At 39.9% G+C, this 15,800-nt stretch overlaps 1 protein-coding gene across 1 annotated transcript in view; it reads right to left on the bottom strand.

Annotated features, from left to right (window-relative positions):
- LOC140739492 (slit homolog 3 protein-like) overlaps positions 1-15,800 on the bottom strand; it is a 611,537-nt gene that overhangs the window by 543,025 nt on the left and 52,712 nt on the right. Inside the window, exons 2-3 of the mRNA XM_073067845.1 lie at positions 13,043-13,114; positions 6,500-6,571 (exon numbers count right to left, since the gene is read on the bottom strand). Coding sequence (XP_072923946.1) covers positions 6,500-6,571; positions 13,043-13,114 — 144 coding nt within the window. The remainder of the gene's footprint in view (positions 1-6,499; positions 6,572-13,042; positions 13,115-15,800) is intronic.

The following is a 15,800-nucleotide window of genomic DNA, read 5'->3' as shown; positions in this document are numbered from 1 at the left end:
ACTTTCCCAGTCCTGGCTTGGGACAGAGGTTAGAACTTCCCCTGTCAGTATGGTTCATATCTACCCCATGTGCTACAGCTTTTCAGAGAACCACTGGGGGAGCTGGAACTATTCTTTTGTAATTATTTATTCAATCATGGGGTATACCTCCCATTGGTCTGCCCTTCAAACCAAGGCATTTCAGAGGCAGTAATGAGTCAACTAGATTGTTATGTTTTGAGCTGCATACAGTCCAGCCCAGTTAATGATGGCAATTTCCTTCCCAGAAGAAAATTAGAAAACCAGATGAAATTTTAATGACAATCCCAAAGTTCTACCATTATCATTACCGATACTAGCCTTAATAGGTAGGGTATGCTTTTCTACAAAGCTACGTATGCTTGCCTCAAGTTGTATACAGATATATTTTCTAGGTCATTCAGCCACATTAAGAATGCATAACACACCAAGTAAATAAGCTATATAATAAAAATAAACTTAAAAAAAACAGTTGACAGCTTGGGAATGCAGGCAGAAAAACAATGTGTGTTGCAGCCTAAGCTAAATTCCATCCTGGCCTCCTGTGTTGCCTGCGTGAAGTCAATGTATGTTTGGCAAAATTAAAATGGGATTAGTGTCAGATTGGTGAAAATGGCTGCTGATGGTTGGCATGTAGATGGTGGGATGAAGCACCTGTTTCTGTACTGTATGTCTCTCAAAGACCAAACAAGGACAATAGGCAGTAATGAAGAACTGTTCACAATCATGGGAATGATTCCGATTTATTATCACAAGTCCACATGCTCTCAAGCACAGGCAACAGGCACTGGCACTGATTTATTCTCACTCTGACTACCAGAACTTTAATTGCTACGCTCCAAACCACTGTTCTACTTGAGCACTGAAGGTGAGTCTTATTATTTTTAGTTTACATGTCCAAGCAGTGTCTACAGCCAGAGATTTTAACTGAAATAAAGTTACCGGTACTTTCTCAGAAAAGGACTGAGGCACTGCAAGTTTTCAACACGAGGTCACATACTAGAAGCATCCTCAATGCTTTCGTTTTTCATTTTCACCAGAAAAGGATCCGGTAAACAATGTGCAAAACGTTTCAGCTCGGGTGCTATGTCATTCAGAGTTTACCACAACCAGGTTTGGTCTGCTGTATATCAGCCCCCATGCAGCTCAGCTCTGATGATTTATCCTTCCAGACCAGTCTGCTAAATGTCTCTTGTAAACAAGAAGAAAAAATGAAAACATGGGATAGAGTCGGCAACTGTGAAATTCTTGCTCTGCCGAGGTTGAGATGAACACGGGCTGCAGTCAGAAATAGGAGCCTGTTTTAATGCAAACTCCTAAAGTGAGGTCATGGATAGCCAGTTTTGAAAGGCCAGTGGAGATTCTGGGTGTACAGAAGAAAAAAAAAGCTGGACTTCCATAAACATGTGGGCATATTGTTGTACTCATTAGCATGTGTGAATATGGGATTGTGGTTAATGCCAAGTCTGGTTGGAAAAGGAAAACAGTTGATTTTGAAAATTTAAGCCAAACTAGTATTCAAGTGGATATTTGAGTGTGATGAAAGTGTTTGATGAATTTATCTCAGCTATTATCAAATCAGAATGGGCTTGATATTAGCCTGATCGTGTTCCTATGCCTTTGATACTGCATCTTCTTTGGTACTCATTAGGTCAGGACTCTCCAGTGTGGCCATGATGGTTTGTTGTGCTTATTTTCTCCAATATTATTGATATTCCAATTGAGAATACTTAACAGAAACACAGCCTAAACAAGTAATTCAGTTATTTAAGCTAGAACTTTTCAAGGTTAATGGTATCCATTCTAAATTTTGTTGTCAATAAAGCTAATTTGGATCTTCTTCCTCAGAATTCAAATGGTTTTTGTAACTGTAGCAGCAATGGCATTTTGGAGCTTGACACCCATGTAGACTTTGGAGAGTTATGGAATAAAAGTATCAATAATAATAATCACCCATTGTGTGCTTATTCTAATTTGGAAGAAATAGAAGTATTCCTTGCACAGTAGATTATAGTGGATCATAGGTCCCTCCTAATGGAGTGAAAACTAGCAATATTCGGTAATGAGTAGTGAACTCCTTGACTAGGTTACTACTTATGATGATTACAACACAGAAAGAATTAATTTGGTGTTGAGTCAGTTCTGTGTGTAATTTAATATGTTCTTTGTCGGAAATAGACTCTAACCATAGTAAAAAACAGTAGTAGCCAACCTCAAGGGCAGTTAGAGATGAACAATAAATGTTGGCCTCATTAGATTCCCTCAAAAAAGTAATAAATAACAAACCATACCTTGAGGGAATGTAGTGCAAATATTCTACAGAAATCTGACAATTTAATTAATGTAGACTTGCCTATTATATCAGTTCAAGAAATATATATTTGAATCACACAGACTGAGCTATATTAATTTAATAACAACCAGTGTCTATTTATAATGCTGCATATAATGCACCTCATATATTTTGTTAATATGTATTCCATACAGTATATTGTGAGTAACATGTAAAATATAATAATACAATATTGATTAGAAAGCTGATTTTTTATCTAAGCTAGTTTATTATGAACACTACACAATTTCATTTTCTTAGAAGATTTTACAGAAGGTGAAACATTACTTTGCATCTTCAGTTTTCTACAAAAATTTATATTTATTATCTTATTACATATAAGCATCCACCTCTGTCAAGAAGAAAACAGCACTATAAAATCAAGCGTTTATTAAAAAGGACAAAAGAACTTGAATTATCCATACCATCATTACTCATACCCTCAATTATTTGTGAGAGTTCTAGAGAGGATTGTAAGGCTGGGCTTACTTTTGCAAATAGGAATTTTGAGCTGATCTTCACAGTTTCTGGATTCCTGATGCTATGGAATAATTTGGTGTTCTCTCAATGTCTAGTGCCTGATAAAATTCAGAACATTATATCATTGATCCCTGGTGGTAGGATCTGAGGTTAGTGAGAGTCCTGCCTTGGAAAGGCAGTACTTTTCTTTCTCAAGAAATTTAATAGCATGACATTGATGCTGAGAACATGTTCATATATTTGAAACAGAACCTTCAGAAACTAAACATCTCACCCATGTAGGTGGCTCAATTGCCTGCCAACTTGCATGACCCATCAGGAGAAGTTCAGCTTCAATTTCACAGATAACAGAGATAGTCCTGTCGAATTGACACTACATTTTCAATCTGATAATAAGTTGCTGGGAGGGATTCTATTGCTGTTATATACTCTCCCACTGGCTGTTTCACTCGTTATATACAAGTTCAAGCAATAGGACTGGAAGATAGTGTTATCGCTATTTGTCAATTCTGTCATAAAATAATAAAGAATTATTTACAAAATCTTCCCAGTTGTCAGAATTTCTGCCGTACATGTTATAGAACATAGAACATAGAAAACATACAGCACAATACAGGCCCTTTGGCCCACAAAGCTGTGCCGAACATGTTCCTACCTTAGAACTACCTAGGCTTTATCCACAGCCCTCTATTTTACTAAGGTCCATGTACCGATCTAAAAGACTCTTAAAAGACCCTATCGTATCCACCTCCACCACCGTTGCCGGCAGCCCATTCCACGCACTCAGCACTCCCTGCCTAAAAAACTTACCCCTGACATCTTCTCCGTACGTACTTCCAAGCACCTTAAAACTGTGCCCTCTCATGTTAACCATTTCAGCCCTGGGGAAAAGCCTCTGACTATCCACATGATCAATGCCTCTCATTATCTTATACACCTCTATCAGGTCACCTCTCATCCTCCGTCGCTCCAAAGAGAAAAGGCCGAGTTCACTCAACCTATCCTTATAAGGCATGCTCCCCAATCCAGGCAACACCCTTGTAAATCTCCTCTGCACCCTTTCTATGGTTTCCATGACCTTGCTGTAGTGAGGTGACCAGAATTGAGCACAGTACTCCAAGTGGGATCTGACCAGGGTCCTATATAGCTGCAACATTACCTCTCGGTTCTTAAACTCAATCCCACGACTGATGAAGGCCAATGCACCGTATGCCTTCTTAACCACAGAATCAACCTGCTTTGAGTGTTCTATGGACTCGGACTCCAAGATCCCTCTGATCCTCTCACACTGCAAGTAGTCTTACCATTAATGCTATATTCTGCCATCATATTTTGAGAACTTGAGCTTTTATCTTAAGATTCATTCCAAAATCTAGATTCATAGGATTATAGAACTTAGACAAGTATATTGACATTAAGAGGGACTACTACTGAAGGGATCGAGAACCATAAAGCAGAAAGCTGATTCATGAGCTGAGTATTTCATTACTTTCTTCCCCAGAGCTTTGGAATACTTCCCTTCTCAAGCTTCTATCCAACTTCATTTTGTGCATTGAAACTGCAGCCATAACTTTCAGGAAGTGCACTCAAGGTTAAAACACCTCTGCTACTGAAAAAATGGATATTCTTGCCTTAGCTTTGTGCTTTCTATCAGTATGTTACATATCATTATTATATTATAATCTCTGAAAACCTAAGGAGGTTCACCACATAATTGAAAACTCACTGATCCTGATAAACATCCCTTGTAATCTCACTGATGCACCATTCTCAAAGGCTTCAACTAGGTTTCTTAACCTATTTGTTTTTAAAGGAAAAGATGCTAAGTTTGTATCATGCTCACTTGGTATCTAGAAAAGAGAAAAGATTACATTAGGGTTTGATAAGTTGACATGAAGAGCTCTCCCTTTTAGTGTGAGAGTATAACAAGTGGCCAAAAATATAAGAGACATCAATACGTCCATCAACTAATTCAAAGGCATCTGTTCTACCCATTCGGAAAGGGGATGTTAACACATGGAATTCACTCCCACAGGAAATGGTTGAGTATGGATGTACTTAGTAAGTGGTTAGTAGATGATTGAAGAAGGGAAGAAAGGATGTATTGATGGGTTTGGTGAAGAAAGGTGGAAGGGTGGCATGAAACGAAAAAGCCACCATGTACTTAATCATTGTATTATAGAGATTTACAGCATGAAAATGGGCTCTTCTGCCCATTGAGACTACACCATCAACCATTCATTTACAGAAACCCTATCATAATTCTCTTTTACAATATTCTTCACATTGTCTTTAACTCACGTCAGATTCTATTACTCACCCACATTCAAGAGCCAACGTGCATGTCTTTGGGAATAGGAGGGAACCCATGGTGTCACAAACAAAATGTGTAAACTCTACGCAGATAGTACCTGAGGTCAGGATTGAACCCAGGTATCAGGTGATGTGAAGCAGTGGCTCTTTGAGATGTGCCATTACACCACCCGAGTCTTTTCTGTGTTGTAAACTTCTTGTTAGATTTTGTTTGTATTATCACTGAACACCACAAATTCCCAATTCCATTTTCATAATCAACAGTTCACAATGTACATGTATCACAAAAAGATTATAAAGGACTTTTTGGCAGTAGGAAAAGAAGCGGAAATGTCTCAATGATCCAGGACGAATATGTAAATTGGAATTCTCACTGCAAAAAGATCATTAGGTATTTTAATTATTAAGCAGTAAATCAGAATGTCTTTGTGTGCCATTAATAACTTTTTTTCATTAGACAGGGATCTCAAAAATTCTATTGTATATTAATGTGGATTCAATGTTGAATTTGAAAAGAAGTGGGTTATTTTCAGTATTTTCTGAATAATCTATTGTGTGTTATTCACTACAACATTCAACTTGAGATCTCAATCTCAGATATCAAAAACAAACTATTTCTATTCCAGAATACACTCATGTTCACTGTGACAAATGGCCACTAACCACTCTTCCTTAGTCAATGCTCCATGATAAACAAAGTGAAACAAGGAAAGAGATTCCCGTCTGATAAAACTTTTTCTAACTTAAGCTATTCCTAGACCTGATGACAAGAACAGAGCATAGCGAAATTTTAAACAGAATTGCAGCTGAACTTCCATTTAAGACCAATTTCTCACTTACCTTAAAGTTTGGTTATATTTGACAACAAATATCACAAAAAACCATGAAGAACACACTTACCAGTGAAAATCAATCAATAAATCAGTCTGTGGAAGAAGTGGATTACTTGGTAAGATAGCGTTAAAAGGACATCAATGGGTTGCAATGGCCTAGGTCACGGAGACTAACGTAACAGGGGGGTGGGGGGAGGATGTAGATATATACTGAAGATTCACACTGGTGTATGAAGCAGCAACAAGCATAAAGTCAATCACACAAGAATGAGATTCTGAGCATGGATAGCAGAGACTAGAGAAGCCCTGTGGGTTGTTCAGAGTTTGCTGTGACATGAGCACAATTAGTCTAGTAAACTCTAGCACATACTTCATTCCCCAGACCTTCAGCAGCATCTCCGACTACCTTCCCTACCTCAGGAATGAACGCTTGAGGACATACAAGGAGTTGAAAAGTTTAGTGTAAGCTATGAAGTATATGTCAAGGGGAAGTTCATGACTGAGGCTGGGCAAAGTAACTTACAGTCTTTCTAACTGCTTCAGATCCTGGAAAGCTCCTCTTTCAATGATGCTGATCTGATTCTCCTCAAGGTGCCTGCAGAACAAAATATGCAATGATTAGTGGCAAGACGAGTGAATCTGCAGATGCAGGAAATAAATAAAAACACAAAATGCTGGCAGAACTCAGCAGGCCAGACAGCATCTATCACCTGATGAAGGGTTTCGGCCCAAAACGTCATCACTACCTCCTCCCATAGATGCTGTCTGGTCTGCTGAGTTCTGCCAGCATTTTGTGTTTTTATGCAATGATTAGAGTTTTATTTATTTATGTTCTTTTCCAAAAGGATGTAATGATTACCAATTTAAATGATTAATATCATTATGCTGTTAGTTAGCAAGACTATAACCATATAACAATTACAGCATGGAAACAGGCCATCTCAACCCTTCTAGTCCATGCCAAAAGCTTACTCTCATCTAGTCCCACTGACCTGCACTCAGCCCATAACCCTCCATTCCTTTCCTGTCCATATACCTATCCAATTTTTTAAAAAATGACAATATCGAACCTGCCTCTACCACTTCTACTGGAAGCTTGTTCCACACAGCTACCACTCTCTGAGTAAAGAAGTTACCCCTTGTGTTACCCCTAAACTTTTGCCCCCTAACTCTCAACTCATGTCCTCTTGTTTGAATCTTCCCTACTCTCAATGGAAAAAGCCTATCCACGTCAAATTTATCTATCCCCCTCATAATTTTAAATACCCCTATCAAGTCCCCTCTCAACCTTCTACGCTCCAAAGAATAAAGACCTAACTTGTTCAACCTTTCCCTGTAACTTAGGTGCTGAAACCCAGGTAACATTCTAGTAAATCTCCTCTGTACCCCCTATTTTGTTGACATCTTTCCTATAATTTGGTGACCAGAACTGTACACAATACTCCAAATTTGGCCTCACTAATGCCTTGTACAATTTTAACATTACATCCCAACTCCTATACTCAATGGTCTTATTTATAAAGGCCAGCATACCAAAAGCTTTCTTCACCACCGTATCCACATGAGATTCCACCTTCAGGGAACTATGCACCATTATTCCTAGATCACTCTGTTCTACTGCATTCCTCAATGCCCTACCATTTACCATGTATGTCCTATTTTGATTAGTCCTAGCAAAATGTAGTACCTCACACACTTATCAGCATTAAACTCCATTGTCATCTTTCAGCCCACTCTTCTAACTGGCCTAAATCTCTCTGCAAGCTTTGAAAACCTAATTCATTATCCACAATGCCACCTATCTTAGTATCATCTGCATACTTACTAATCCAATTTACCAGTGCATCATCCAGATCATTAATGTATATGACAAACAACATTGGACCCAGTTCCGATCCCTGAAGCACACCATTAGTCACCAGCCTCCAACCTGACAAACAGTTATCCACCACTACTCTCTCGCATCTCCCATCCAGCCATTGTTGAATCCATTTTTCTACTTCAATATTAATACCTAACGATTGAACCTTCCTAACTAATCTTCCGTGCAGAACCTTGTCAAAGGCCTTACTGAAATCCATATAGACAACATCCAATGCTTTACCCTCGTCAACTTTCATAGAAAAATTCGGCCCTTCGAGCCTGCACTGCCATTCAGTATGATCATGGCTGATCATCCAACTCAGAACCCTGTACCTGCTTTCTTTCCGTACCCCCTGATCCCTTTAGCCACAGGGGCCATATCTAACTTCCTCTTAAATATAGCCAATGAACCGGCCTCAACTGTTTCCTGTGGCAGAGAATTCCACAGATTCACCACTCTCTGTGTGAAGAAGTTTTTCCTCATCTCGGTCCTAAAAGGCTTCCCCTTTATCCTTAAACTGTGACCCCTCATTCTGGACTTCCCCAACATCAATCTTCCTGCATCTAGCCTGTCCAATCCCTTTAGAATTTTGTAGGTTTCAATAAGATCCCCCCTCAATCTTCTAAATTCCAGTGAGTATAAGCCTAGTCGATCCAGTCTTTCTTCATATGAAAGTCCTACCATCCCAAGAATCAATCTGGTGAACCTTCTCTGTACTCCCTCTATGGCAAGAATGTCTTTCCTCAGATTAGGGGACCAGAACTGCACACAATATTCTAGGTGCGGTCTCACCAAGGCCTTGTCCAACTGCAGTAGAACCTCCCTGCTCCTGTACTCAAATCCTTTTGCTATGAATGCCAACATACCATTTACCTTTTTCACCGCCTGCTGTACCTGCATGCCCACCTTCAATGACCGGTGTACAATGACACCCAGGTCTTGTTGCACCTCCCCTTTTCCTAATCGGCCACCGTTCAGATAATAATCTGTTTTCCTGTTCTTGCAACCAAAGTGGATAACCTCACATTTATCCACATTAAATTGCATCTGCCATGAATTTGCCCACTCACCTAACCTATCCAAGTCACCCTACACCCTCTTAGCATCCTCCTCACAGCTAACACACCAGCTTCGTATCATCCGCAAACTTGGAGATGCTGCATTTAATTCCCTCGTCTAAATCATTAATATTTATTGTAAACAACTGGGGTCCCAGCACTGAGCCTTGCGGTACCCACTAGTCACTGCCTGCCATTCTGAAAAGGTCCCATTTACTCCCACTCTTTGCTTCCTGTTGCCAACCAGTTCTCTATCCACATCAATACCATACCCCCAATACCGTATGCTTTAAGTTTGCACACTAATCTCCTGTGTGGGACCTTGTCAAAAGCCTTTTGAAAATCTAAATCTACCACATCCACTGGCTCTCCCCTATCCACTCTACTAGTTACATCTTCAAAAAATTCTATAAGATTCGTCAGACATGATTTTCCTTTCACAAATCCATGCTGACTTTGTCCGATGATTTCACCCTTTTCCAAATGTGCTGTTATCACATCTTTGATAACCAACTCTAGCATTTTCCCCACCACCGATGTCAAACTAACCGGTCTATAATTCCTCAGTTTCTCTCTCCCTCCTTTTTTAAAAAGTGGGGTTACATTAGCCACCCTCCAATCATCAGGAACTAATCCAGAATCTAAGGAGTTTTGAAAAATTATCACTAATGCATCCACTATTTCTTGGGCAACTTCCTTAAGCACTCTGGGATGCAGACCATCCTAGTAACCTCTTCAAAAAATTCAATAAGATTTGTCAACCATGACCTCCCATGCACAAATCTATGTTGACTGTTCCTAATCAGACCCTGTCTATTCAGATAATTATGTATACCATCTCTAAGAATACTCTCCATTAATTTACCCACCACTGACATCAAACTTACAGGCCGATAATTGCTAGGTTTACTCTTAGAACCCTTTTTAAACAATGGAACCACATGAGCAAAATGCTAACCCTCCGGCACCATCCCCATTTCTAATGACATTTAAAATACTTCTGTCAGAGCCCCTGCTATTTCTACACTAACTTCCCTCAAGGTCTTAGGGAATATCCTGTCAGGATCTGGAAACTTATCCACTTTTATATTCTTTAAAAGCGCCAGTACTTCCTCTTCTTTAATTGTCATAGTTTCCATAACTACCCTACTAGTTTCCCTTACCTAACACAATTCAATATCCTTTTCCTTAGTGAATACCAAAGAAAAGAAATTGTTCAAAATCTCCCTCTGATTCTCTAAGGGACCAATTTTATCCCTCACTATCCTTTTGCTATTAATATAACTGTAGAAACCCTTCGGATTTATTTTCACTTTACTTGCCAAAGCAAACTCATATCTTCTTTTAGCTTTTCTAATTTCTTTCTTAAGATTCTTTTTACATTCTTTATATTCCTCGAGCACCCCATTTACTCCATGCTGCCTATATTTATTATAGATGTCTCTCTTTCTCCGAGCCAAGTTTCCAATATCCCTTGAAAACCATGGCTCTCTCAAACTTTTAACCTAACAGGAACATAAAGATTCTGTACCCTTAAAATTTCACCTTTAAATAACTTCCATTTCCCTATTACATCCTTCCCATAAAACAAATTGTCCCAATCCACTCCTTCTAAATCCTTTCACATCTCCTCAAAGTTAGCCTTTCTCCAATCAAAAATCTCAACCCTGGGTCCAGACCTATCCTTCTCCATAATTATATTGAAACTAATGGCATTGTGATCATTGGACCCGAAGTGCTCCCCAACACATAGCTCCGTCACCTGACCTATCTCATTCCCTAACAGGAGATCCAACACTCCCCCTTCTCTAGTTGGCACCTCTATGTATTGCTACAAAAAACTATCCTGCACACATATTACAAACTCCAAACCATCCAGCCCTTTTACAGAATGGGCTTCCCAGACTATGTGTGGAAAATTAAAGTCTCCCACAATCACAACCCTGTGTTTACTACAAATATCTGCTATCTCCTTACAAATTTGCTCCTCCATTTCTCACTCCCCATTAGGTGGTCTATAATGCACCCTTATAAGTGTTATTACATCTTTCCCATTCCTCAATTCCACCCAAATAGTCTCCCTAGACGAGCCCTCTGATCTATCCTGCCAGAGCACCACTGTAATATTTTCTCTGACAAACAATGCAACACCTCCCCCTCCGGCCCCTCCAATTATATCACACCTGAAGCAACGAAATCCAAAAATACTTAGTTGCTAATCACACCCCTCCTGCAACCATGTTTCACTAATAGCTACAACATCATATTTCCAGGTATCAATCCATGTTCTAAGTACATCACCTTTCTTACAATGTTCCTAGCGTTAAAATAAATGCATTTAAGAAATTCTCCACCTTTTGCTCTCTGTTTATCACTAACAATGCAAACAACTTTACTCTCTTCTTTTTCTTCCTTCTCCCCTACATCTTCGGTCTGAGCGCTCCCCTTCTTTATCATCTGCCTATCCTCCCTCACACATTGTCTACAAGCTTTCTCTATTTGTGAACTAACCTCCTCTCTCCTAGACTCTTCAATTTGATTCCCACCCCCCAACCAATCTAGTTTAAAGTCTCCCCAGTAGCCTTAGCAAATCTCCCCGCCAGGATATTGGTCCCCCTAGGATTCAAGTGCAAAGTGTCCGTTTTGTACAGGACACACCTGCCCCAAAGGAGGTCCCAATGATCCAGAAACTTGAATCCCTGCCCCCTGCTCCAATCCCTCAGCCACGCATTTATCATCCACCTCATTCCATTCCTACACTCACTGTCGCGGGGCACAGGCAGTAATCCCAAGATTACTACCTTTGTGGTCCTTCTTCTCAACTCCCTTCCTAACTCCCTATATTCTCCTTTCAGGACCTCTTCCTTTTTCCTACCTATGTCATTGGTACCTATATGTACCATGACCTCTGGCTCCTCACCCTCCCACTTCAGGATATCTTGGACGCGATCAGAATCATCCCGAATCCTGGCACCAGGGAGGCAAACTACCATCCGGGTCTCCTGACTGCATCCACAGAATTGCGTAGCTGACCTCCTAACTATCAAGTCCCCTGTTACTACTGCCTTCCTCTTCCTTTCCCTACCCTTCTGAGCTACAGGGCCGGACTCTGTGCCGGAGGCACGGCCACTGTTGCTTTCCCCAGGTAGGCTGTCTCCCCCAACAGTACTCAAACAGGAGTACTTATTGTCAAGGGGTACAGCCACTGGGGTACTCTCTAGTACCTGACTCTTCCCCTTCCCCCTCCTAACCATGACCCACTTGTCTGCCTCCCGTGGCCCTGGTGTGACCACCTGCCTGTAACTCCTCTCTATCAATTCCTCACTCTCCCTGACCAGACGAAGTTAATTAAGCTGCAGCTCCAGTTCCCTAACATATGGATCTCTTGATGAGAGCCATGAGACTCTTGATGTAGATTAATAGTAAACCAAAAGATCCAGAAAACCGTATGTTCGAATCCCACTCTGTACTCAGCAACCTGAATTCCATAAATTTAAGGTCGGGGCATTATAACTGGGATCATGCTTCTGTATGAAGAAGATAGAACTATTTTTCTAAATTTCTAGATTTCACTTTCTAAATTTCCATTTGTGTTATACTGGAAATTTCCTGTGAGGAGAAGCAAAACAATGGCCCTTAACATAAGATCTTTTGTTTTAAGAAAACTACTAAGGTGTATTCACACAAAAATACACAAAATACAAACATCATGTTTTTACAAGCGAGTGAACAAATTCTAATTAAAATATGATAATTACTGTCTATAAAAGTCAATTCCGGGGGCGGGGGGGGGGTGTGGAGTGGCACACCGTTCCTGGAAAACCCCCGATGTCCCCATCGTGATCGCATGTTCCCTCTCCAAGGACAGGTGGGCACAAACCCATCTCCGGAGGAGGGGCTTATACACTATACACTTCCACTTGAGATTCAAAGACCTTTCTCTTGCAATTGACAAAGCCAGTAGCTGATAAAAGTTCCTACCCTTTTGGCACATCATGCTGTTGGTCAGCTGTGCAAACCGAATCTCACAATTAATAACAGCACAAAAATAGGGGACTATTAAGAGAAAAAGCAGCCTTTTTTTTATTGCAGTAGTACTAAGATAACAAGGTGTGAGGTTAAACTCCAGCTGGATTCCACTTACAGAACTCTGAGATTCTTTAGTCCAACAAAGTCAGTCTTGGAAATGCGAGTGATGTTGTTTTTATCCAGATCACTGCAAAAATGAAAGGGTATTTGTAAAATGAAACAGACATGTTTCTCTTGAAGGGGCATCACCAACATAATTCAGAAGTTTTTAAACAAAGGTAACTTTGCCAAATACAGATATATTACATAAAATGCAACACTGAGGCAGGACAGATGTGCTGTGTAGCTGTTTTCTCCTTGCCAAACAACAGACGATTTGCCAGCTGTTTCTCATTAAGTGTTTGTCCTCCGAAATGCTCTTTAATAGTGTATCCTATGACAACGAACCACTGCACTGTCTGAACTTGTTTCACTGTATTTGTACCAAAATCAGTGCAATGGAATCAAAGATATTAAACCATTTAGTGTGTCAAAGATTTCAAAGAACAAACAGCCATAGAATATGCTTATGACAGCATAATCAATCCTGAAGTTCAGTTGATGTCCATAGTACAGTTAGGATTTACTTTCAGATTATGAATTAAAATTGAATTAGGGCAAGCCAATTTCTCCCAGCCATCCATTATCCTGAAAGTGAGGGTAGCAATTCGGTCAGTGGTTTGGACAAGAAAGAAGCAATTTAGCTGATTGAATTATTCTTTTTTTGAGCTTGCTGTCTTTACACTGCCGCTCCTTGATGATAGTATCCAATATTTTGCTGGCACGATCCTCGCACACCTTCATTGCCTTCCAATTTTGAAAAATATTGAAGTTTTGCCATGTTAGCAAGGCTGTGACTGGAAATGTTTAAGAAATCTGAATGCTTCCTCAAAAATAATCTTTTAAAACAGTGTTTCAATAGCCTTGGCAAAAGACCCTAAGCGAGGAGAAAAATTATCTCTCCTGGAGACAGTATCATTTCCAGAAAATCTCAGCTGAGATGGAGTTTTATGAATGTACACTTTTAATAGTAACTCTTTCAGGAATCATGATTTCGCAGTACAGCGGTTAGCACAACGGTATTACAGCTTGGGGTGTCAGAGTTCAGAGTTCAGTTGCAACGACATCGGTAAAAAGTCTGTTCATCCTCCCCATGGAATGTATGGGCTTCCTCCTGGTCCTCCAGTTTCCTCCCACAGTCCAAAGACGTACCAGCTTATAGGTTAATTGGTCATTGTGAATTGTCCTGTAAATCGGGGGGTTGCTGGGCAGCATTGAAGCACCTATTCCACGCTGTAACTGAATGAATAAGTAAATAGATAGATACATAAATAAATAAATACATTTATGAATGAATTTCCAATTCTTTGGAGTGAAGGAGGATGAGAGATAATTTGATAGATGTGTACAAAATGATAAAAGGCATAGATTGAGCGGATGGCCAGAGACATTTTCCCCTGGTGGAAATGGCTAATACAAGGGGGGTTTAATTTTAAGGTGATTGGAGGCATTTGTACAAGGCATTTGTCTGAGGTAACTTTTTAATACAAAGAGTGAAGGGTGCATGGAACACCTTGCCAGGGGTGGTGGTAAAGGCAGATATATTACGGGCATTTGAGAAACTCTTAGATAAACACATGGGTGACAGAAAGTTGAAGGAATGTAGCAGGCAAGGATTAGATTGATTTTAGAGGAGGTTAAAATATCAGGACCGAGGAGCTGGTGTATCATTGTAATGTTCTATGTTCTGTGTTCTATGTTTATGCTGCTCAATATCTCTAATCAGAGAGGTATTGGAAAGTAGGGAATCAATCTTTTTAACCATATAAGCTGTCAAAATACTACAAGTGCCACCCATGAGCTTCATGGTATCTGCTTGAGGCCCAGGTGCTGTTTGCTGCCTGCTACTCTTCGAGTACTGACAGTGATGAAAAAGCCTCGAGAATTGGTTGGGGTTGCCATAAAACATAGCTCTCAGGGAAGGCATTGCCATTCACCCATTTAAAATGAGATAGACTTAAAGGACCCCATATTGTTTTGAAAAGAAGAGCTGAAAGTTTGCTTTTATGTGCTGCCACTTCCGTTTTCCTCTCATTCAAAACCGTTATATAATCATTATCACATTGTTGCTTGTGAAAAGTTTGAGAGTGTAAATTAGCTGCCACATTTCTGATATTACAAAGGAGATTGTGCCTCAAAAAATACTTAGCTGGCCGTGAAGTGCTTTGGGACTTCTTAAGGTCATAGCATGTCTCTAGGAATGCAAACACTTGCTTTCCTGCTGCTTGCTTCTGTTTGAATTGTGCTCTCTGTTACAGCAGCTATGCTGCGCTCTTTGCTGAAGTGTGGAGAATCTATTACATGGATTTTAGGCTCCATGTCCATAATCCCACCCCACCGAGGTCTACGTAACTCCTAACCTGGGAGTGCTTCAGCAGATGGGCAGCGAACGCTTTGAAATTTTAGTCATACTGAACAAAGCTTTTGAAATACAACATTCCTGATTAACCACAGTGATCAGTGTAATTATGAGAATTGCTCTCCATCCTGAGCACAGGCAACTCTTCCCTGGGTAAACACAGGAGATCCACTACAAAGGATTCTACTATTTCTAAATCACTGTCTTTTTTCCTCAGAATATGGATTCTGCATTTGAATTTGGACAGTTTATTCTTCAAATACTCTCAATGATCATTAATCACATTATTATTTTTTGTATAAGTGCATACATAAGATCATTCAGTTTAACTTATTTTGCCATAAACATCTCTTGAATCAATCTCCTTCACATTTCCAGGCTAAGAAAGGAAGATGGGAATGATTAATCTTGAACT

This window comes from Hemitrygon akajei, chromosome 15, assembly GCF_048418815.1.
Source record: "Hemitrygon akajei chromosome 15, sHemAka1.3, whole genome shotgun sequence".
NCBI classification, from domain to species: domain Eukaryota; kingdom Metazoa; phylum Chordata; class Chondrichthyes; order Myliobatiformes; family Dasyatidae; genus Hemitrygon; species Hemitrygon akajei.
The sequence above is the reverse complement of the archived record's forward strand: the minus strand, read 5'-3'. Positions and strand labels throughout refer to the sequence as shown.